We start from the raw sequence: 24,111 nt of genomic DNA on the forward strand, positions 1-24,111 counted from the left end.
AATGGTCCTGTAGCTACTAGCATATTTTGACTTGACAGTCTTGATCATCTTGCTGTGATGAGTCAGTTTATACTGATTTATATGATGTACCTAGTATATGTAGAACATGTATTTATTTTAAAACACTTTTTTGTGATGTTTTAAAATATTGATCTGAGTAAAATGATGACTTTTGCTGGCTGTACTCTATTAGGGCCAGTGATGGTCTTATGTTTAATCATTGTGGTTACCTGTGTCATATATTAGAATGAATCAAAGTCTTGAGGTTGAAGTCTTTATTTGAAGAGGCAAGTAGTTAGTGCTAAGCTACTAACAGTAATTCTCTTCTCATTGTCTGCTTTCTGCACCCAGATTTTAGCTGTACAGCAGTTGTTTGTGTCTGCAGTCCATTCAGCATGAGTTGATGTCACTTCGTTCAAGTCGATTGCAGAAAAAAATCAGTTATGACATCTCCTCCCACAAACTAACCTGGAAAAGGAGACAAGAACAGCAGGAGCAGAAATGGTTCCAGCTGCTCTTTAGGGAATATACTAGCAGGAGGTCAGGGCTGTGCATGGCAATTACATGCCCAGAGAGAGTCATTCCTGTCATCTCCACAGCCCCATCTGTGGCAGAAAGGAAGTGATAGAGCAGTTGTGGATTGTGGAGGAGGATTTCAGGCGTGGGCTTGTCTCCCCAGGATGCCAGCAGCTCCTTGGCCAGCCCTTCTGGGGAGTGGGTAGTGCTGCAGCAGCCTGCGGTCCCAGCACTGACAGGGGCTACCTTGGGCTGCACGGGGATCTGCTTTAAAAAAATCCCACAAAAACTTCATAAAAGAAGTGACTTAAGATAATCAGACCCCAGAAGGAATGTTTTTGCCCCTCCATAGCAGGAGTATTGCATGGAAGTTAATAGCCAAAGGATTTTTTGGGGGCTGACTCTGCCCTTTTAGGAGGTTTGCTGTCTTCCTCAATTGGTGATGGTAAGAGAGACATTCTGGAGAAAGCCAAGATATGAAACCTCTAGAAAATAGGAGACCTGTGGGCTGCTTTGATGTGTCCCACATGGCAACCAGGCAGTTTATCACCATAGGGAGCATGTGGATTAAGCTGGCTTTATATCCACCCTTTATTCTTATTTACATTTGTTCATTGAGCAAGATAATTTAAGATTTTTCTAGCTGCAGGAAGAAAAAACCCCAACAACCCAGGAACCATGAACAGGCCATTCCTGTAGATTCTGTTCTGGTAGAATGGGAAGAATGACTCATAGCGAGAAGTACTTCACAAGGTTATATCAGGTCAGCATTGAGTTTGTTGTACTTTAATCAGATCAGTCACAGTTGTTTGGGTCTGTCTTCTTAAAGCTTATTTCAGTTGTTTTTATTTACCAAACATTCACTTTTCTCTGGGTGTTGGAAACATGGAGCATTTCTGTCAGCAGTTTCAATGTTTGCAACTTTGCTGCTACAACACGCAGATCTTGTCTAGCCAGCATGGACCTGTACCAAGGAGTCAGCAGAAGATGTCCCTATGTCCCTGTTGACAGCTGTCACACATGTAGCTAATGGCATTGCCTGGGGATGGGTCCAACTTTGTGCCAGGGCCAGGCCTGGTTCAACAGGACAGAAAATACAGTGTTCAAATAAGAAAGGGAAATTTTGGGGAAAATAAGTGCTACCAGCAGTAGTTCAGCGGGTCAGAGAATGTAAAATGGTGGCAATTGCTGTGTGTAAGTGTTTAAAGTAGCCTGGAGTCGATTATCTGCTGTGTCTCTAAGCAGAGGGTGTAAACGCTGCTGCAGTAACAGAGCTGCTGCCTGCAATTAAAGCTAACTAGTAGTTGCTGAACTGCAGCCTGCTATTACAGGCAACTCTTGCTCCCCAGACGGAGCTGCAGCTGTTGTGGAAGTTACACTAGCACAGAGGAGTCAAAAAGGTTGGCATTTTCAGAAGGCTGAGAATTAGTTACTCCTGCGAAGTATTCTACCATTTGGAGGTCTTTGAGGCCATGAGCCCTGGCGCCAGCCAGCACTCTTGGGATGATTTAATTGATCTGCCATGATCAATTCGGGAACCTACGACTCATTCTGTCTCTCTGTCTTCTCATGCGCTTTCTTACAGGTTTGTGCCTGCCTGGAGGGCTGTCACATCCATCAGTCATGGCTGTCAGTCTGAAAATGCACTTGGGTCTTTGTTTTGCAAGTAGGAAAGAAACTTCTAGGAAAAAGTAGCGTAAGGTGGGAGTGAATAAAGATGTGTTTGTGCTGCTGCCTTTATGCAGGAGCTTTGGCTGGGTTTGGTTTTGTTGTAAGCTTGCAGCATTAGGGGTATTTTTAAAGCTCATTTAGTTCACCAACTGTTAAGGGTTTCTACTAATCCTTGATGAAGCCTTGATTTTTTGACACAGTACTTAATCAGCACGTTATTTCTCAGTGCTACCAGCAGCACACAAAAAGTTGAAATGATTAATCAAGTTATTTGAACTGATTTCAACAGGATTAAGAATTAACTGGACTTCACCAAAATTTACAGACCAAGGTTTTTCTTCTACCCATGACAGCAAGTTAACGTGTAACAAGACAGTTTCTCTCATTTGGGCAGTGCTTGTAACTTAAACGGTGCATAAACAGGTATTTTCCGTGTAGAAAAGGCCACAAGCTTCTGGCTGAAAAGTGTTTTCAGGCTCAGTTCTTGAAATACTTGGACACCTTTACAACCTTTTTAAAAGAAGGAAGCATCTGAAAAGCAGTAACTGGCAATACTGGGTTTATCTTGTCTGCTAAAATTCCACTTGGGTTGGGTCTGAGAGTCCAAGGGAACACTGGCCTGATAGATGGGGTGTTATGTACCCCCAAAAGCCAGTGAAGCTCAGCTCTAGCAGATCTCAGGCCCATCTCTTGGTGAAACTTGCTGCTTTATGCTGGTGGCTGGGGTGTACGAAATAAATGTTTCAGAATTTAATTTGAAGTGTGGTTATGGTCAGAGAAATGACTACAAAAAGGCATCTCTTACTCAGTAGATAAGCTCCCTTGGTGTGTCCTTCAGGCATTTCTGCTGATTTTACTGATTCAGGACAAGTACTAACTACTGCCAGTGCTGCAAAACCAGTCACTCTCATGCCAAGAGTTGGATGATTCCCTCCTGCTACGTGCATTATCAGCAAAAGCATTTGCTGTTTTCTAGTGAAGATTTTGAATAACTGGATGACAAGGGAGAATAAAGCAGTTGGATTTTTCCAACTGAAGAAAGATTTGTGGTCTTGAAATTAGAACAAAAGTGGCTGGTGAGTATTTAAACTAAGCCGATCCAATCTGGAATGACAGAGTAAATCTGAAACTCCTCCATGTCACTTGAACTTCAGCTTTTAGAGGCCCTCTTAAATAACATGGTCAAACACTGGTTCTCTGGCTTGTTTTCCCAAGCACAACGTTGCCATTTTTCCTTGAGTCATGTTTCTTGCTTATTTCATGTTGCAGTGATGATTTCCAGGTTGATAAATAAATAAAATCACCCATGAGAAACCCTGAGGACTAAGCAATGGAGCAGTAAGGTCATAGACAGAATGGAGTGTGTGATTTTAAAAGATTTTTCTGTGGGATGTGCTGATGATTCTTTAAAATTACTTATTGGAAAAGTTCTAGGCTGCAAAGCAATAAATCTGAGTGTTTTTACTAGGAAGGACAATAATGTAAAAATGCCACCTTTATGCTCAACAGGTCTTTTTTGTGTACATGAATCCAGAGATGTCTTCCTTTTACTGCATTGCCAAAAAGGATTTTCTTGTGCTTTTTTACTCCAGTTACCTTTGCAGAGTCTGTGCAACTCCAAAGTCCGATGCTTGGGCTCTGTTTTCTATTTTGAATTGTGAGCATTGTTAACCCTGCTTTTTAGTTTACATTTATGACACAAGAGGTGAAAAACATTTGAGGACATAAAAATGCAGATAGTTGCTTCCTGGGAGTTCCCAGTGTAATCCTGTTAGTCTCCCTCTGTATTTGTGTTTAACTACTTTAGAAAGTCCGTCCCATACCAATTGAAGTGTCATTCATGTTCAAGCTTGATTGCTTGATTAATGATTAATCATATCAAAGAGAAACAGTTGTGATAAAGAGCACTTCTGGTCATTGACCTCCATTGCTTGCGGTGACACGTGCGGAGGAAGTATCCCAGCTCGCTTCTTGAGCTCAACTGTTTGCCTGTGTTACTTGAGCAGAATCTAATGTAGGAATTGCTGGCATGCAGAAAGCAGGACACATGATGGCATTTTTGCAGGGTTTTTCAGAGCAAACCTGCATGCTGAATACAGGCAGCGTCAAGTATAAATATCTGAGTTCTGAAACCTTCCCTGGAGGGGCTGGGCGGGAAGCAGGGAATGCAGCAAAATGCCCTTGGAGAAGTGACACTGGTGTGGCTTTGTAGTACTCCTGAGCATCTGTTTCATGTGAAATTCTTAGAGCAGTTACATATTTTTGCCTTTCTCCTGGAGATTTAATGCTTCTTTGAAGTTTAAAACCCCCAATGTTTAACACTTCTGTGTTTTGCAGATCAGCTGGAGTGATGCAGAGGATATAGAAAAATAACAATCTGTCTCTCTAGCTTTTATGACTAATCCATTACTTTATGTTTGAAATAGCAATAAAAAGACTTGAAGAATAGTGTGTTGATTTCTTACTGTGTTAATGCAGCTTAGCATATGAATTTACAAAAGCAGAGCAAGACCTTCATGAAGAAGCAGCCTCATAATGATAGCAATATATCTATGAGACAACAGTAAATAAGAAATGTATTCTCTAACAGAGCTTATTTTTCTCCTTCCCTAGGTGTGTATGTATTAATAAGGTCCCTTCTTATTTCTTATAGGCGCCAGTAACAGATGTGCAGTTTGGCCCTATGAGACTTCATCAAGATCAACTTCAGGTAATACAGCAGTTCAAACTGAAGTCCTAATTTGTAAAATATCGTGTCCGGAATTGTTTGGGTGTAGTGATCTTCATGGAGCATTTTTGTCAAGTGATGATGTGCACCTAGTAGATGTTTATCATGACATTCTATGTGATATCCTAAATACCCTGCCTCTTTTCTCCAACCATCTCTCAGGTCATAAAAATCTGTATTTCTTTCTGCTAGCAGTTCGCATGTAATCAATTCCGTGTGTGCCTTGGTTTGTGTTTTACTGGTAGTCAATTCTGAATCAAAATCTCATCAAAATGGTCCTAAGACCAATGTCCCATCAAGGTCTCTTACACATGCATTATTGCTAGCAGAAACCAAACTTGCAATATCATCACAAAAGATATGAAGTGAGCTTGGAAAAGTATGTGTTTTTTTCTCATTTATTGTTGACTAGCATTAATTCATCCTCTTTTATCTCTTTATCAATAAAGGTCATATGTCAGCTGTCCCCTTACTTTCTCTGGGATGGTTGTTGTATGAAGTTTGCAGATACATGACTTCTTTGGACTTCCTCTGAAAATTCTCCTGTAGCCAACGGCATACTGAACCATTATTAATCCACCTGTTCCTCAGTCAGTAATTACAACACTCCTGAGTGAAAGCACTCTGGACCCGATAATTTGAAAATGTCTGTCCTCAAGAACTGCACTTCAGCATCTTCCCGAGCTACTGTCAGAACAGACAGTAATATCATCAAACATCAGATCTCAGGGCAGCTTCATCCAGCTATTCCCCAAATATAAATCAGAAACTTTCCTTGATTATTTCGGCATCCTTTATTGTTATTAATGATTTTATAGATTTTGTCCAGTCATGGGCACTCTGAAATTGTGCCAGTTTATCCTGGTAATATAGCTAGCAGGTGTGAGGGAAGGAGAAGGTAGACACCATCACACTTGTGCCAGAGTCACTCATACAACTCAGATCTGCTGACTTTCAGCACTATTGTTGAAAAACATCCTTCCACTCTTTAAGAGTGTTATAAATTAACTTCACTAAATACATCCCAAGCTATGTCATGTTTTTGCAAACAGTTTTGCAGGTTACTATAAAAGGAATCTGAACTAAGTACAAAGTCCCTCATTCCTATAAAAATATGCACTACATGGAAATGTTAAGATTTACTGGTAGACATTCGAACAACACGGTCCAAAGTGTAACCAGCAATGGAATTCCTAAAATCACCCAGAAGATAAATGGCAGTGGGATGTGGTACAAGTTACACATGCTCCACATTATTGTCTGACCAAAGCATATATCTAAGTATGGTTTGATTAAATTACTGAAAGATTGGTGTCTTGGGACAATAGCCCAATAGCTGGTTTACTTATCCATCTTTCCCAAAAGGCTGAATATACTGAGTCATCCACAAAATCAACACTAACATAGATCTGTAGTCTGCCATTCTATGTTTGCTTTCAGGCAAAAGAAGTTTTATTCTACAAAATACTACCCTAATGCAAAGCACAATTACATCAGTCCTTAGCAGATTTATTATATATCTTCTGCACCGTATTCGGTCCTAAAATTTGAAATACATTTCAGAAGGAATTGGGCCTTCTCATACTTTGAGTATGTAGGCATTGTGTTGTTTTCAAAAAGGCTTTGAGAGATGAATGATATTGGCAGTTACACAGAAAGTTAGGACAGAGCAAATATCAGCTCATAAATCAGACTTCCAGTTGTGGATTTCAACCATGGTAATCTCCTCCTGTGATAGAAATCCCACAGCAAGCTTTGGGGTGTGTTCAATGTACAGAGGATTTCAGTCTTGGCATGAGTTAACTCTTGACCAGCCTGTCTGTAGTTTCCAGAAACTCTGCAGAGTCAGCTGCCTCCAGTACTTTGGGGAACTAGAATGAGCTGAAAAGGAAAGCACACTTTTCCTCATGCCACTGGAGCACTGTTAAATATTAATTCACGTGAGGTGAACCGTAGCATTTTTTTTTTCTGGAATATGATCCTGCAAGAAAAATAAACCCCAAGGAAGCGATTGTATGAGAGAGAATTTCAGTGAAGAAAAGTAGACTGGCTGCTATTTCATGTACACTGCCTGAGCCGAAGGCATGTGGTCTGAACGGATTGCCTAAGCTCTCTTGGTAGCTAATAACACAAGAGCCACTTCCCAAACTTGTGCATCCCATGTGGATGTAAATGGCTCTGGCAGACTATTTTATGCACTCAAGACACCTCTGTATACAGACAATTATAAAAAATAGTCTGCAGAAAGCAATTTTTTCAAAACCAATGGATTAAGCTTTGGAAGTGGCTTTAAAAAACACATTAAGGGCATGCAAAAGTCAGAGAATCTACTGTGTATGTAAGACACCTTTGTCACTGCCTATCTTTAACCCAGGTACTTCTAGTGTTTGCCAAAGAAGATAACCAGAGTAATGGGTTCTGCTGGGCGTGTGAGAAAGCTGGATTTCGATGTAATATTGCCAAGACACCTGAGTCTGCACTAGAATCTTTTCTTGATAAACACCATGACATTATCATTATTGACCATAGACATTCCAGATACTTTGATGCAGAAGCATTATGCAGGTAAGCACCATTTCCCTGTAATGAATGCTCGACTCTATAGTTAACACATCATCAAAGTTCTTCTGCTTTTATGTGACCCTTTTATAAAATCCACTGAATGCTGATGTTTTTGTTTTTGACAAGTGTCCATGGGCAGCATCAAACAATGTCACCTCAGTCCTTTACATCTGATAGCGGCACCATTTTTGGTTGGGCACTATCTGAAGGTTGATCTGGCTTGCCATGGTGTTGAATTTTCTTGACATAGTAACTGGTTTTTGGTGGGTTTTTGTTTGCTTGTTTTTGTTTGGTTTGTTGTTCTTTTTTCCAAATACCTGGTTGCAAATTAATGACAAAGAGCACCTGTGCCACCAAGCAATTTAATTATATGTTCACCTCCTTAATGTTCTGAATTTTTTGAAATGTCACTTGCTGTTGAGTAACTCCAGATGCAAGTAGGCAATGTTTTGTGTGCACGTTTCCATACCTACAACATTTGAAAATCTGTTATGAAGAGCAAAGTTGCAAACTGATTCCAAAAATACTTTCACAAGCTGCTGTAAAGTATGAAAAAAGGGGGAAAGGAGTCTCTCCACAGAGACTCGACAGGCAGTAGTGCCTTGCTTCAGTGCCTTTCCAGTGAAATACCCCTTGGGAATGTGTCTAGACTAAATAACAGTCTGTGGGGTGGGGGTGGCAGGGTCAGATTATGTACCCTGAGTGAGCTTAGTGGGTTCAGGGCACTGGGACAAAGGCTCTTCTCCTTGCTAGACTAAAGTAACTAGGTAATATATTTGTCAGACGAAGACTAGATATCAGTGCTGTTCCAGAAAAAAGTAAAATGCTCCTTAAATGAGTGAGGCAAGGTCCTGCAAACAAGTCCTTCAGAGGGGAGAATTTTTGTTATTCCCCTGCTGAGAGTATTCACGATTTAAATTAATCTACATTCTCTGTGTCACCTTTTATGGAGTCTCAGACACTCTTAAATTTATTCTTCTTTCTTAGTGGTCCAGCAGGCTTGGGATTTGATTTTTGTCATGTTGTTAAATCCTTTAATAGAGTTATTTTAAGATGGGTATTATGGTATTATGTGAAGACATGTTTTCTAAGATGTGAACTTAAAAAAATGTTAAATAATCTTGCTTTGAATTTAAAGGTCTATCAGAACAACAAAGCCCTCGGAAAATACAGTCATTATTGGCGTAGTACGAAGGTAAATACTCATATTTTTACTTTCATGTGATCAACAAAATGTAAATCTTAGCATCGTAAAGGTAAATACATTAAAAAACCTGAATTAGAACTTCTTACTGTGCTAGTGATAATGTGTTATACCACATAGTTTTTGCCATCCTTGACCACAGGACTGGGGCAGCATTGTTGGTGTGTAGTTTACACTAAAGAAGTCTTTGGATTTTTTTGGCTTGGTTTGGTCTGATCACTGGAGGCTTTTGGAGTGTTTCAAATAACCTCTGCAACATCATGTATGTCATAGATCTGTATTTTGGTATTAATAAAAATAACACTTTAAACCTTTCTTGATCTGTCTTTTAGTCTGATTAATCTCAGCACAAACAGGAGATCCATTGAGTTACAGAGAAAGATCTAGAACAATTTGATCAGTATAAAGTAGCAACTGACCATAGGCAGTGTGCATTTTTTTTCCACTTCCTCCCTCTGAAAACATCGGTTACCCACCATAAAATATTGTAAAAGTAACAAAAATGCAAGATATTTAATGTAATAAATGGAAGATAGTTTCCTCAAAGTACAATTTTGGGAATGTCCATTTCTCAGAAAACATTTATTCTGAAAACCAGTTCAGAACTGTTGAATTTACCCATTAGAAATCCTGTTTTCCACCACAAACTCTAGTGAACAAAAGACCCTCATTAAATGTTTCAAGGGATTCCATTCTGAAGATCACCTTTAATGTTTTTATGCCAGGAAATCTTCTGACTATGGAACCGTTGCTTCTACAGTCAGAATTGTCTCATTGAACTAATACAAATGAAAAGAGAAAAAAAGGAACAAAAGAGCAACTCAAGACCTTCTTCATGTACATTGACGAGAAAGACACCCGTGGTTCTGTGGGCCATCAGTTCCTCTCAAAAGTGAGGGAAGCTTGGAACCTGGGCTTGCTGACTCACAATTAGGAAGTTGCTTGAAAGGTTTTTTTTCCTGCAGTTCATTTTTTGTCTTTTCAAAATGCTCACATTGTGTGTAGGGACAAGGTACTGCCTGTGCTGGCAGTATCTCAGAAGCTTGAGCTCTCTAACTTTTCAGATGTCTGGCTACTGGAAGCTTCCGCAGTGAGTTTGCCTTCTACTGGGACTGAGTTGACTGTGTCCCGTTCCCATGTCCTGAACACAAGCATTCTCAAGTCACCATTTAGCATTTCACAGACAGAGAACTTTCACACACTTCCTTTCTTGCTGCAAGAAGCATGTTTCTGAAAAAGTCTGACATTTAGCCGATAGCATATGGAGAGTCTTCTCCTTTATTTTCCTTTGTTTTCCTGCAGTTCAGTTTGTTGGGTTTTGGGCTGTTGTTGCCCCCCTGCAGAATGTCTGGCCCCTTTCTTTGTGCTTCTGGGAAGCAGCATTACCAGATAGCTGACAGGAGGAATGGGGAAAATTTTCTGACAGCTGCCCTTCTCTCTCCGCTTAGTCTTGGGCAAACCTTGTGCTTCAGTAGGGCTCTTCCTCTTCATGCATAAGAAACAAGTGTACAGAAAACAAAAAAGATGTGCCATGAGATCCAAAATTTTATAGGTAAAAACTCTTATGTCATCTGCCAAACTTGACCAGCTTCCATCTGCTTCTTTACAGAAACCTAACATTTCTGGCCTTAACATCTGGCCTTTCTCCTAGATTCCAGACATACATTCATGTATGTTGGACTCTCTTAACAGTTAGCATAGAAAAGTTTTTCAAAACTATTTAGGAGTTTTGAGCAATTATTTTAGGAGTTTGTGACCTACTAGAAGATACTTTTGGATGACAGTAGAAAATCCATCCTCATTCAGGCATCTTGATTAGCCCATCTAAGATTTGGTAAAACAAGTAATTTCTCAAAACTTTGGCCATGTAGACTTTTAAGCACATCTTTGACTACATACAGCACAAACAATAAAGAATCCAGTACCAAAAAAGGAATAATTCAACAGTCTAGCTAATGAATTTGTTTTCTTGAAGCATTAGTTTTGTTGATGTCAGCAGCTCATTACATGCAAAAAGGAAAATAATATTTTTTGCTTATCTGTGCCAGAGATGAAAGTGTATAAAACCCACAAAAATATGTTTTATTCATGGGTCCTGTAAGGATCTAGCCATATTAACCTTTAGTGTGACATCTAGGGTAGAGGTATGTCAATGGCTTGTGAAATTTGGCCTCAGTTGAGTACAGAAATAATCTCTGACTTTATTGTCCTTTAAAAGGCACGCTGATCGTGAAGAGTCATCCATATTGCCCCTGATCTCTGCTGGCTTCACAAGGGTATGTATGTGTTATACTCTGCTAGGTTACCCTGACGTTCCAGAATTATCATGCAAGAAGCTATTCAGAAGTTTGGCTGTTGGTGGCTGTGCCAGTAATCCAACCTGTTAATCTTGTTCAAGCTGCTCCATCTTATATAAATATATATCCCAGTGCTGAACTGCCGTACACCAGTAGAGTCAGAATAATGCTAAGCAGGTGGATGTTCTCAGGAATACAAGAAGTGGTGCTGAGACTTTTCTACTTCATACTGTTAGTTCAGAGTAAGTTGTCGCTGACAATTGACTGGTGACTGTGGCAGAGCCAGAAGAACAACAGAATGTGCTGTGGGAAATCTCTTCTATCAGATGCCAATTCACATCTGTAAACGGACTTCAGACACTGTCAGGTGCTATTATCTATTGTTTGGAGGCACCTGAAAAGTATTACATTGAATCTGTTCCTTAGCAACTATTCCAATTAAGCAGGAAAGGTTCTTATTAGTATGTCAGTTTAAGTGGATTCCTCATTGTACATTAATGACAATGGAACAAAAATGTTCACGCTTTACAGGGTGATTCAGAGTATTTGGTTGTGTGCTCACCAGATTTTTGCTATCCTTTCACAATCCATTTGCACCTATTTGCTTATTTGTAGTAAGGTCCTAATAAAGGAAATGCTAGAGCCTGAAAATAACTGTGCTTGTATGTATGGAGTGAATCCAGGGGGCACGTAAATAATGCGACACAGGTTCTGAATTATTTATGGATCAGAGTCTTGGAGATAGGACTAATGGCTAAGCATGGAAAATTTTGTTTAGCAGCCTTGATGTGATGGCTTACCTTTGATAATCAGTCCTCCCTCCAGACTCTTGATGTCTATGGCAGTTTACCATGAGCGAAAAGATTTAACATTCAGGCTTAGACATGTTAAATACGAGATATTTTTAAAAAATATGAAAGATTATGAAGTTGTTGCTGTACAAGCCCCAAAATGAATAATTGTATCCAATAGCAAGTATATTTGTCAGGATGTTTTGCTTTCTTCTATGTGTACAATTTGGGGTATTAGCAATATGAAACTCATAATAGTCTCAAATGTTGATGACTTGAGACACAACATAATTTTTTGAATGTTATTTTAAATAAGTAGCATGAAAGCATATAACTTCATTGCAAGCAGATTGCTGTATGTATTGATCATGCTGACGGGCACAGAGAATAAACAGATTGGTTGAAAATCATTGCTGGAAGGATCTGTTACCTCCTCAAAATATAGTAATCTGGTGAATTTTAGTAGTCCCAAAATATAATCTTCTCAAGTTGCTTGTGTTCATTTTTGGTTTTGTTCTTTGTTTCTTCTCGAGATGATCCTGCTCTGGCAGTGGGGTTGGACTAGATGATCTTTTGAGGTCCCTTCCAACCCCTCCCTTTTTGTGATTCTGTGTGATTTTATCAAGAAAAAAGAAAACAGAGATTCATACCCTTGAGTATGGAAATGTGTATTTATGAAATATTTCTAACCTTTTATTTGCAGAGATATGTAGAAAATTCTAATATAATGGCCTGTTACAATGAGCTGATTCAGCTGGAATTCGGAGAGGTGCGGGCACAATTCAAACTAAGGTAATTTTACCAAAAACACGATGAACAAAAAAATGCCAAGTCAGTCACATCCTTAAAAGAACATTTGTTTTACTGTACTCTAGTTAATTATAGAATGGCAGGTGGCTGAAGAAAATATGTTAATTATCAAAGGACAATTTTCTTCAGTATGGAGTTGCAATACGTCATTGTCATATACAATAAGAATTACACGGAGCAAATTTAATCAGATGCCCTTTTTTTTTTTTTAATCCTCCAGGGCATGTAATTCATTATTTACAGCATTAGAAAAAAGTCAAGAAGCCATTGAGATCACAAGTGAAGACCATGTAATACAGGTTTGTTTCAGTTATAAGTAAAGAAAATTGCTCTGTGGCCTGACTGTATTTTATTTCATCCATGATTACATTTAATTTTCCTTCCAGTACAAGAATCTAACCAACTTAACGGCTCTAAAAAGATTGGAGTGTGTTTAAGTTGTGGCGATTTTTTCTCATTTAAAGTATCTTGCATAAATCAAGTAAATTTTAATGGGGATGGTTGTTTCTGAATGAATAAGGATTTCATCTCATTTTTATTTTTTGGTGAGGATTCTTTTATATCATGAATTAATGCAGGCGCTGGCTTGTATGAATTCACTTCCAAAATATTATACATTAATTTGATGCTCTTGAAAAGCAAATCTAGTTGATGGTCTATTTAAATAAAGGTAATACACTTTTTTGGGGGTGGGGGGGTGGGGGGGGTGTAAATGTGGTACTATTTGTTGCATTGGGATTCTTAGACCAACTGGTTTTGAATGTAATGCTCTCTTAAAAATTTCTTCAAGAAAGGCAAAAGGAATTGTGCTTAGGTTTGCAGTCCTGAAAATCATCATCTTTGTAAGGCAGTTAGTTCCATCCCTAGCTATGAAGGCTGTGAGAAGTGATTTTATTATCAGTAAAGAGTTGGAGCCTAAGCCTCTGGGAGTTATAACACGCATATAAATTGCACCCTCTTGACCCAAATCTTGACAAGGGCAGTTCCATTGAAGGACATAACTTTTTCATTCCTTTTACAAGAATAACAGAACATATCCTGAAGTTGTTTTAAATATGTTTTTTCAGACAAAATTTTGTCCCTCTGTAGACAGCCCCAGAATAGAAGGCGAGCAACATGTGCAAGAGTCCCAGAGCTCCAGCAGGCAGGGCTTTCTCATGTGGGTGGAACCTTTTGGAAGGAACCTTTAGGGGAAACCTAGGCACAGAGGGCATCCAGTGGCACCCATTTTATTTCTCTCATATTGACACGCTGTAAATTGTGAAGCTGTTACTATGGGTCCTGGCTACCAGGTGTAATTTTTAGGAACACAGAGGTAGGTTTGAAGTTTGTAGCTTTGAGAACTGACAGAGCTCATTTTTCAGTATTTTATGTTGTCCATCTAAATTCCGTGGATATGTAATACTCTGCTGTTTCCATATTTTCCCTCACTTTGCTCACATGCACACACTCATCACAGCTCTTCTGTGATGATGGGCATTCATGTCATGCTTCACAAAACAAAAAATGTAGGCATCTCTCTCAGAAGCAGTGCATACAGAGATCTGTGTCAGGCTGGGAGAGAGATCCCTTGGTTCAGCAACTAGATAAAAAGGGATTCTGCTGTGCTTTGAGTATTCTGTTGAATGTTTGTTTGTTTGTATTTCACAGTACGTCAATCCTGCTTTTGAAACAGTGATGGGCTATCAAATAGGTGAACTAATAGGAAAGGAATTAACAGAAGTGCCTATAAATGAAAAAAAAGCTGATTTCCTAGATACAATTAATTCCTGCATAAAGATAGGAAAGGTGAGTAACCCCTTATCATTTGCTACCTGTAAAAATGACTGTTGTCCAAGCATGACACATGATGTGAATTGCAGCTTTGCAGACACATAGCATTTGCACCTTTCTTACTCAAACAAGGAGAGGTAGTAAGAAATGCTCATTTTTTAAGGGCTTCTTTCTCTTTTGTTCCTTGGAAGAGCTACATGTTTTATGAAAATGAGTGACTTGTTATCTTTCTTTATAATACATGCTGTATGTAGCAAAGGGTGTGGGAATACCAACAAGAAATAGGATGGGTGCAAATCATATCCAGTGAGATGTAAATCAGAAAAGAACCATCTTGGAAGTATTTCAGCATGGAATGTACAAGCTGATTTGTGAGTTCAGAATGTGAAAGTATCAGAAGAAACATTTGCTGTGTCACTCGAGAGTGATAGGCAGTCTCAGCTGCCAGCTGCCAGTATCTTATTCTCTAATGACATGGGAGCTGTCTAATGGATTTCCATTAGAGGTGTTTGGTGCACCAAGAGGTGCAGGAGGAAGTGCAGCCAGCTGCAAGGGAGGTTGTTACAGAGAGACACGACAGTTTGCCTGGTAGCTCTGTGGTGATCCTTCGGGACTGTTGTGGATGTAACATGAGGATCCAACTAGGAGCTTTCTTTTGCATTTTGGCTGCAAGGTGTAAATGCTTCTGATGTCATTGAACATGTCATAGTACCTTATAGAAAGAAGATCATGGAGGTAACACGAAGAGATCTGGGAATTGGTTTGTTTGTAGCTGCGTCACGGCCCATGCTCAGGCCTGAGTCAGGATAGGTAGTTGGGTCACACTGACAGTCCGTGGGGAAGCACCATGTCATTGCCACAGAGCGATGAGGTGCTGAAATGAATCATGGCACTCGGAGTAGCTCGGCAGTGATGCAAAAGCACCGATGCAGAGTTCTGGTGAGTCATACTGTGTAAGCCAGGGTGCGAACACAGGCACTCAGCAGCGACAGCTGGGTGCAGATTGCACGTGCAGGTCAATGCATGTCGCTCTTTTCTATTGGCCTGTTGGAGGAGATCCCAGCATTAGACAATGGCTTGGAGTATGGTGCTTCACACCTCTCTCTCTTGCCTGACCGAAATCATTTCAGTAAATGTGTGTGATACAAAACTGATGTTATGAGGAAGTATTTATTAAGTTATAATTCAAATACATTAGACATTTCAGGCTTTAAATATCACAACATCAATTCTCAAGATATGAAGTGATCAAATTTTTAATATTTTAGTGCACTGATAAAAATGTCTTTAATAACAGAACTATATTTTACTCTAAGAAGGATAGAAATCTAACCCTCATCCATCTCTTTCCTTGCCCTTCTTTTACTCCTAGCTCTAGGACTTCCAGATGGGAGGGCTAATGAAGTACTACTTATTTAAACCTTTCTGTCTGGAACAGCTTAAGCTGGTTTAGGTGGATATGTTCTGTTTACGTGTTTTTTTGTATTTCCCTTTGGAATGTTTTATAGTATGCAATCTATGTACATTTACATATTAATAGAAAAATTAATTGCAAATTAAATACTTAGAGGAAGTACTTGTGCAAAGAGGCTAACTGTGCATAGCAACCATTGAAATACTGTAGCCCTTTGAAAATTTAGTTTGAAATAATTTGTGCCAAGATGCTGCAGCATTTTCAGAGGTTCCTAACTTGTGTGTGCATCACTCTGACATGGTCTGTAGTTTCCAGGCTTGTGATTTATTTATGTCCTAAATTTCAATAACTACTTTCTATTACAAAAGGCTATAAAAAATTACATTTAAAAAAATGTAAGCTGCATAAATTCTACTTTAGTTTTTAAATGGAGTTGAGGAAGATGAACTCTTGCAGCATTTCCTCTCTTGTGCTGACAAACACTGCTGTGAGCAAGTTCACTATATCCAAACAAAAGTTCATAGGCATTATACACAAAAATTGCTAATTGCATGGTGCACAGGGATTCTGGGGTCAGGATGTTGTTTCTCATAGCAAAATACCTCTGGAAGTTCATTTTTTTGTTACTACAGCTGGATGTAATTTACAAGAAGCCAGTGTTATTGAAAGGCATTTTCATCCATCCATATTTGAGGAGTTAAAAAACAACTTGTACTTTCTTCCTTCTTCTGTTTCATTATTCAGATTGCATCCATTAAGATGAAATGTGCAGTTCTGACTAGAATTCTTGCTGCCTCTCATCTCTGCAGTTGGAGCCATAGCTTTTTATCTTAGTTATGCTTTTTCTGAAGTGAGATGCATAGCTACTGATAAACCAGTCATGAATTCATCTCACTTCTTGGGAATTATTTGCAAGATAGCTGGGGGTGGGAGAGAGATCAACCTCTGTGACAAAGGTCTGTGGCAATTCCTTCTTAGCTCAACCTTACTTTCCCTGAGAGAGTTTTCATGACATCTTGTATTTATTCTGGTTTGCTGCTTTCTACAAGTAGCTCACTGAACTTGGCTGTTTAGTGCAACAAGCCCCAGCCTGAAAGGAAGGCTGATCTGGGGGTTTGCTTGCTGTGGTGTGGGATGCACGCTGTGGCCAACTTAATGAAGTTTGAAGCCTCAGTATATGTGCAGAAGTGACTGATCGCTGTCAGGCTGTAATGTAGACAGAACAATGAGCCTGACTGACAGCACGACTTGTGAAATAGCTCTTCCCTGTTGGATTGCTGACAGAGGCTCTCTGGGAGAGCATATGGCATTCTTAAAATATGGTTAAGTAACATCCCTGGGAGAACTTTACCTATCAGCAGGAGTTGGCTTGGACCTCCTGTTTCGCAGAATTCTGCTGACCTTTTCCCTCACACATTTCCTGCCAGTTTCATAGGTTTTAGAAATTCACAAGTTGAAAAATTGATCTGTTGACTAAGAAAAGCACATTAGTGAATAACCTGTCTTGAAAAGGATGCACTTTCAGTGCAAGAATCGTCCAGTCTGTACCTTGTGACTTCAGCCCTTTGTGCATATTCTGGGTTTATTACCTGGGTTAGAGATCGATTACTCATCTCTGCCTTATCCTTGTTGTCAGGAAACTATTGATATGCATACTTTTAATTATGAGAGCATTGAATTTTGTCTTTATCTTCATTTATATTCCTCATGCAGCTCGCAGGAGAAGATATTATGCTTGATTCCCAATTTGTTAGGCACAGTTCTTTTCTCCGACAGATCCTTGGAAAAGCCTTCAGTGTTTTTTTTCTGCACAGCCTGTCACCATGCAGCTCTCTGCAGGCTGAAGTCTTTATTTGCTGGCTCTATCAATATAAATGGAAAGCTGTTCTCTCTGTACCTGTGCTCTGGCCTGCTTGACTGTGAGATCTGTCAGTCTAACATAAATAAATATGTACCATGGGCCTCACGAAGGTATTTTCACACAGTTTATAAGATCTGATCTGAAGGTCGCTGAACCCAACACCCAACTGAAAGACACCAGCTGGCATGGGTATTTTGTATTAAAGGAATATGTAATAGGGATCAATTATTTATTAATCACTTGGTATTTATTAGATGCCCAACTCAAAATACTCATCTACAAAAAAAAGACCAACTATTCTAGGGATGGAAACATGTAGGCAAGGTTGTAAATGAGGATGCAAAAGGCTGGCTCTGTTGGAAGGTTGCTGCAGAAATGAAAGGGGCAGACCCAGGGTTCCCAAACTTTGCTTTCCCTGAGTATTCCTAAATAGACCTGTGAGGGAGCAGCTCTACTTCAGGCAAGATATGCAAGGGAAGACCCAGGGAAGTCCATCGGTGTTGTGGTATATGCCTTTGCAGTGGTATTTGTAGCAGTTTGAGAAGTGACAGCAGCATGGTGAAGGAGCCCCAGGTAGGGGCCCATGCCCCAGTGTGTGCCGAAGTGTCAGCTGTGTCTCTGCATTGGTGTGGGGCTCTCCCACTGCTCAGCGTGGGTGTGGGCTCACTGTGGGGATGTGATTTGGGGCTGCGTGTTAGGCCGCGGTCATGCCTTCTGGGTTTAACATCTCTAAATAGCAAAAGTGATTGTTTTAACAGTATTTCATTTAAAATCACATCTTATGGGAGAAGGGACATTTTCCAAGTCTCATTGAAAGAGAAAATGAGGCTCTGCACTAGAAAGAAATGTCTCATTTCCAGTGGAGAAAAAAGACTTCTTGGTACAAAATGAAAAACTCTCTTCCACCCTGTCGTCTTCTTTCCCATTTATGTATTCTATTAAAAAACAAAGATACTGTCAATGACAATCTGATACTTCAAAAATTGTCTGCTTAAATGTGATCCTGAAACCAGAGTGCTTTTAGAGGGGAGGTCAGCAGATCGAGGCGGAATCCAGTAGGCTCTTTTCCACTAGGCTCTTCTGCTTTAAGAAAGGCAGGATGAATCTCTGCCTTTTGACACTGAGCTGACACTGTGGAAAGTAAATGTGCTAGGATACCAAAGTGCCAAAGCAGGCACTCCTGGAGCCTCAGGGAACTCTTGCTCCAGGCAGGGGCTGGTCTGAGCCCTTGCTCCTATGGAGGTCTTTGCCATGTCTCCCCACAGTAATCCCCAACAACATTGGGGAGGACAATATGGGGTTCTGATTCCCACAGCTCCTGAGGTTTAGCTCTTTCCATCAGGGCATCCACAGGCTGCCCCTCTGGAAGTTCTCTGTGCATTGTTGGCAACACAGTGACCTGCAGGTTAGTTACAGGGGAGAAATTTGAGGATAAGAACTGTTAAACCAGTCCTGACTGGTTTTATACTTTAAGACAGCTTTCAGTGAACAAAGGTACGAAGCTGCAGCTTCTCTTCCTGTTTTATCTGAGCTTCCACTTGAATTCTTTTTCAGGAATGGCAAGGAATGTACTATGCGAAAAAGAAAAATGGAGATAGCATACAACAAAATGTGAAGATACTACCTGTTGTTGGACAGGGAGGGTAAGTATGAAAGCTAAAGCCATGATTTAGTTTGGAATCAAAGCTCAGTTTAGAGTTCAGTTGCTTTCAGCAGACGTTAGATTAACCTGTTACAGAGAATAAAGGAACCTTATGCAAGGAAGGGAGCCTCAGAGGTCTGCATTTAATTCCTTGGGGCAAAATCAACTTTACATGTTCTGTGCAGGGAAAGTAAAATTCTCCTAATTCTCCATAAAAAGGAGACAAAAATCCAGATGTGCTCACTTGTGACTCATCTAATACTCTCTGATGTGCAAGTGCAACCTCTTCTCTTCCTGTGTGTTGTGCTGGGACCACCAGGACAGTTCCACTGTGCCACCTGTACCATGTCCCTCCATGCTTACCACTCATGGCTGCTGCTGAATGTCTTTCTGTGATGAGGTCCCTGTGTGCTTTGATCCTGGTCAAAATTCAAGCATGTGTTGATATTTTTGTGCAACCTCCATTTGGTTCCCAGATAGACCGTTGGGAGCACACAAGTGTATGTTAGTTACTGGTACATTTATGAACAGATTACATGCAGTTTCAAGGCCCTTTAAGGCAACATGAACATTAATTAGAAGCACAGCACTTCATCCTCCAGACTTGGCTGAGACAGTCTTTTAGAAAGGTGTGTCTTCATGGAAGAGAGGCCAAATGCAGCTTCTTCATGCAGTTACTTCCTAAAAAATGTCTTTTGGGTTGATTTAATCCCTGAAGTAATTAATATTCTCTACACTCGATCAGTAGAGCAAGACCAGTATCTATTACATACAGTGCTCCTTACCGAACAAGGTAAGCCCCTTTGCAGGTAGCTTAGAGAGTTTTCTGGTAATCAAGTGTGTAGTTTTCAGTTTGATAGCTCTGTCTCTAAATCCTGTAGAATGTTTTAAGTGTTGGACTGCACTGTTGCATGCTTTACATATATATCATACCTGAAACATCCTACCATAGCTGAGAAGAGACAGGGGCAGAGAGAAGCAGCAGGAGACAATCATTGCAAAAGATGCTTCCGTTTTGTGTTTTCCATCGTGTGCAGAACTGTGGCATTTTTCCATTCCCAGTTGAACCTTCCTGCCAGAACAGGATTTGTCCTACATTAATTTGTTGTTCTTGCCCATTTTGTGTATCAACACTGAATTAGAGCTGCCATTTGGATGGGAATTAACACACTGTTTTTTGCCTACAGAAAGATTAGACACTATGTGTCAATTAGTAGACTGTGCAATGACAACAATAAGGTAAGTGAAAATAGTGCTATGCTTGCTCTAGTTTGAATTCTATAGATTACAAAATAATGGGAAAGTTCTGACTAACTGGATTTCTCATACTGATTTGTAGGCGGAGAAGACATGTGAACGTGTTCAGGCTGAATCTCAGACAGGTATGACACATCTCTTCTGTCCTAGTAAGTGGAGAATGTACCTGGGGAAGGAATAAAGCCTGTTTTTACTGATCTGTCTGGAGACCAGGGTTGCACAGGACAGTCTGAACATTACTATTTAGCTACAACAAGCTGAGAATCCAGCTCAAAAGGCAGGGTACTAAACACAAGCCCTCTCTATCTGCCTCATTTGTTTTGGAAGTGATATAAACCAATCCATCCTTGAAGACACAGTACCAGGGCCCCAACTTGGTATTGTGGTATTGCTGGATTCAGTGTCACATTTCATTTGGAGGTAGTGGATCCCTGTGACAAAACTAGAAGTAAGAAGGATGCTGTGTCTGTATGGTCTGTAGCTAGGGGCTTGTGTGTTTGCATTGCTTTCTACTGCACTGTGGGTATGTGCATGTGTGTGGAAACGAAGGTGGCCAACATTGCCATTTACCCTTGTGCCACATGTCAACATTCAATTAAGACATCCTTGGCATCCATGCTGCAGGTACCTGTTAATTGTGGCCTTAGTAGCACAGGTTGTTTCTGGTGGGAGTCTGTGAGGCACCTTGGATGCATTGCCTGGTTCGTTAGCATGTAGTTAGCTTTGGTCCACCAGTTCTTTGTGGTGGTTGTTACTTGAGCAAACTCAGGTGTTGCACAAATTGTTTTCACAAGTACAGCTGTGTCACTGTGTCAAAAGAGGAACTTTTCCCACTACCCTGTCAGATCCCTTCTGCACAAACACTTAGGCATGTTCTGCCAGCAATCATGACTGGGTTCATGACTCTCGAATTGGGTGAGAGTTTAGAGAGGAGCTTTCATTGGCTCTCACCTGATGAAACGTGGTAAACATCACTCAGCTGCTATCAGACCTTCTTTGAGTTGCAGTTCTTCAACATACGTCTGAGGCACAACTTAATATCATCATACATTATCATTTTCTCTGCAGATATTCAGACTTGCAGACACAAAGACAGGAGGAAAGGATCACTGGATGTCAGATCCACGACATCACGAGGGAGTGATGGTATGTTAAGTAGGTCTTTCTGATTTTTATGCGTTCACACATACAAACACATGCAAATATAGGTATGTGTGTGTATCTGTGCACATACACACACATGAATAAAATAATGAGTCCCCAATCCATGGACAACTTTACATTTATCAAATACCTACATTTTCTTCTCTTGAAGCTACTGAGAGTCTTTTTTTGAATCAGTAGACACTGGAAGGCTACAGCCTACCATCCTGCCTGGAAGATGATAGAGATTCATGAGATTCAACACAGATACTTTCAAATACAAATGGCAGGGTAACAAATTACTAAATTTCTTACCTCCTCTCTTGATAAAAATATGAAGATAATTTTCTTACAGATTTTGTTTTCTTTTCACTTGGTTGTATTTTGCTTCATTAGATGACCCCAGGCTTGATAGATGAGTCACACATCAAAACCTTTTGCTGATACTCACACAGTTTTGTTAAAGCATACCTCACTGCAGTCTGGGCAGCATACACTAGTGAAACATGGAAGTAGGTTTGGGGCAGTGAGAATACAATCATGCTCCAGTACAGCAAAAATAGCATTGGTGGTTCTTAAGAGCTGCTTAGCACCAAGAGTAACAGAGATGTGTCTGCACTTACGGGTAGCACAACATAATTATCCAGAAAAATCCCATCTTTGCCTTTTTGCTACAGAAACAAAATTGCTAACTGATATAAAACATTTGGGTTTCAATTTCCAATAAATACAAGGCCAGAACCTCTGCTGTTTTAATTTGGTATAGCTGTCTTCAGAGGAGCTTCACTGATTTACCTCAGCTTGGAAGCTGACTCATTATGACTTGTCATACTGCATCAGGCAGCAAAAGCAGAAAAATCCTGTAGTAACCTAAGTGCAATAGTTACCTACCTGTGCCTGCCAGTTTACACACACACATCAGTACAGTCTTTTAACTAAGTTTTTTATCAGATGTTTTAATTACTTAAAATAAAAACCCAAATGCATGGTTTTGCCAGGCTGTTAGAGCTGCTTATCTGTAATCTGGGGTGTCGGTGGTTCAGCAAACATCAGTGTGTGTCCCCCACATCACAAGCGTGTGTATGTGTCCTGCAGTAGGCTGCCTCTAAGGGCACACAGAGCAAGCAGTTCAGAATATGAATCAAGATTTCTTGGCTGAATCCTCCTGTCATGCCTTGTCGATACAAATTGTACTTTGTTTTCCACACAGGCAGCTCACAAAGGCGGCACTCTTCTATGGCCAGGATACATTCCATGACTATTGAAGCACCCATCACCAAGGTAATGAGCACTGTCGCTAGCTGTTGTCAGTTGTGCTGTACTGGAATGCTGGGAACAAGGGTTCGGTACAACATCCAAACTGAGGAGCAAGACAGTGCTGGCCTCTGGTGCAGCTTCTGTCCCCATTTCACCTTCTTGCTGGTGGAGCTCCAAAAATCCAGATGCCCTTTCTCCCAAGCTGGCTTAGTAGAGTGCCCTCCAGGTCGTCAGCCATTGCATGACTTCTGCCTGTGTGAAGGAGGGACTAGAGTTCCTCCTTCTTACTTACACATTGTAAACTGCCTTCTGAAACCACTCAAGGATTTGGCAGAAATCAGCTCTCTAATAAACTGAGAGAGGCAAATGGGAGAGGGTAATACTGAATCCATTCAGAGACATCGTGAGGCTGTGCCTTCGACATGAAAGTAATCAATAAGACTCCTGTCTTTAGGGCCATGATCTCATTCCCAGCTTCAGTAGCAAACATCAGTCTTTTGTTACATCCCTTTCATTTTCATTCTCCCACATGTAAATTAAAGTTATAGTTCCTGTTTAGTTGCTATGAGCTTTCCATAGTAATCGATGAGTTTCTCTCTTCTTTCTTAAATCACTTAAATTCAAAGCATGTCTACTACCTAATGCCTAGGTAATAAACATCATCAATGCTGCACAAGAAAGCAGTCCCATGCCAGTTGCAGAAGCTTTAGACCGGGTTTTGGAGATTCTAAGAACCACTGAATTGTATTCTCCACAACTGGGGACAAAGGATGAGGATCCACATACAAGTGACCTCGTTGGAGGGTTAATGACAGTAAGTACATACTGTTACAAACAGCTATTTATTAACGTTCCACTGCCTGATTCTCCCAGTTACTCCGTTTTTACCATCTGGCACGAGCTTTGCCTCCACAATACCAAATTTTCAGGAAAAACTGCACACCTCTTTCTGTGGATTTCCCCCCTACATTAATAACATAATGCTGGAAATGGGAAGAAAAGTGACCAGTCACGTTGAAGCATTATTTTTGCTAGAAATGGAAAACCAATTTGTGGTTAATTTTAGAAACGTATAGGTGGGAGAGGGAGAAAGAAAGATAGGTAGACATTTGTATTTATTAATTAGGATTAGAATGGCATGTTTTGGAGGCTTTTTGGTGTATAGAAAGAATGCATTTCTAAAAT

General features: G+C 40.2%; 1 protein-coding gene across 3 annotated transcripts in view; it reads left to right on the plus strand.

Moving 5' to 3' along the window:
* The window catches only part of PDE8A (phosphodiesterase 8A), a 151,662-nt gene that overhangs the window by 111,335 nt on the left and 16,216 nt on the right, over positions 1-24,111 (plus strand). For all 3 annotated transcript variants that reach the window (XM_084267948.1, XM_084267947.1, XM_084267949.1), the window contains exons 2-14: positions 4,841-4,897; positions 7,290-7,480; positions 8,616-8,672; positions 10,900-10,957; positions 12,473-12,561; positions 12,800-12,878; positions 14,230-14,367; positions 19,182-19,270; positions 20,457-20,508; positions 20,609-20,651; positions 21,595-21,672; positions 22,880-22,950; positions 23,576-23,740. In XM_084267948.1, the coding sequence (XP_084124074.1) occupies positions 4,841-4,897; positions 7,290-7,480; positions 8,616-8,672; positions 10,900-10,957; positions 12,473-12,561; positions 12,800-12,878; positions 14,230-14,367; positions 19,182-19,270; positions 20,457-20,508; positions 20,609-20,651; positions 21,595-21,672; positions 22,880-22,950; positions 23,576-23,740 (1,167 nt within the window). The remainder of the gene's footprint in view (positions 1-4,840; positions 4,898-7,289; positions 7,481-8,615; positions 8,673-10,899; positions 10,958-12,472; positions 12,562-12,799; positions 12,879-14,229; positions 14,368-19,181; positions 19,271-20,456; positions 20,509-20,608; positions 20,652-21,594; positions 21,673-22,879; positions 22,951-23,575; positions 23,741-24,111) is intronic.

The sequence above is a fragment of the Gallinula chloropus genome (assembly GCF_964237585.1).
Source record: "Gallinula chloropus genome assembly, chromosome: 9".
Taxonomy (NCBI): domain Eukaryota; kingdom Metazoa; phylum Chordata; class Aves; order Gruiformes; family Rallidae; genus Gallinula; species Gallinula chloropus.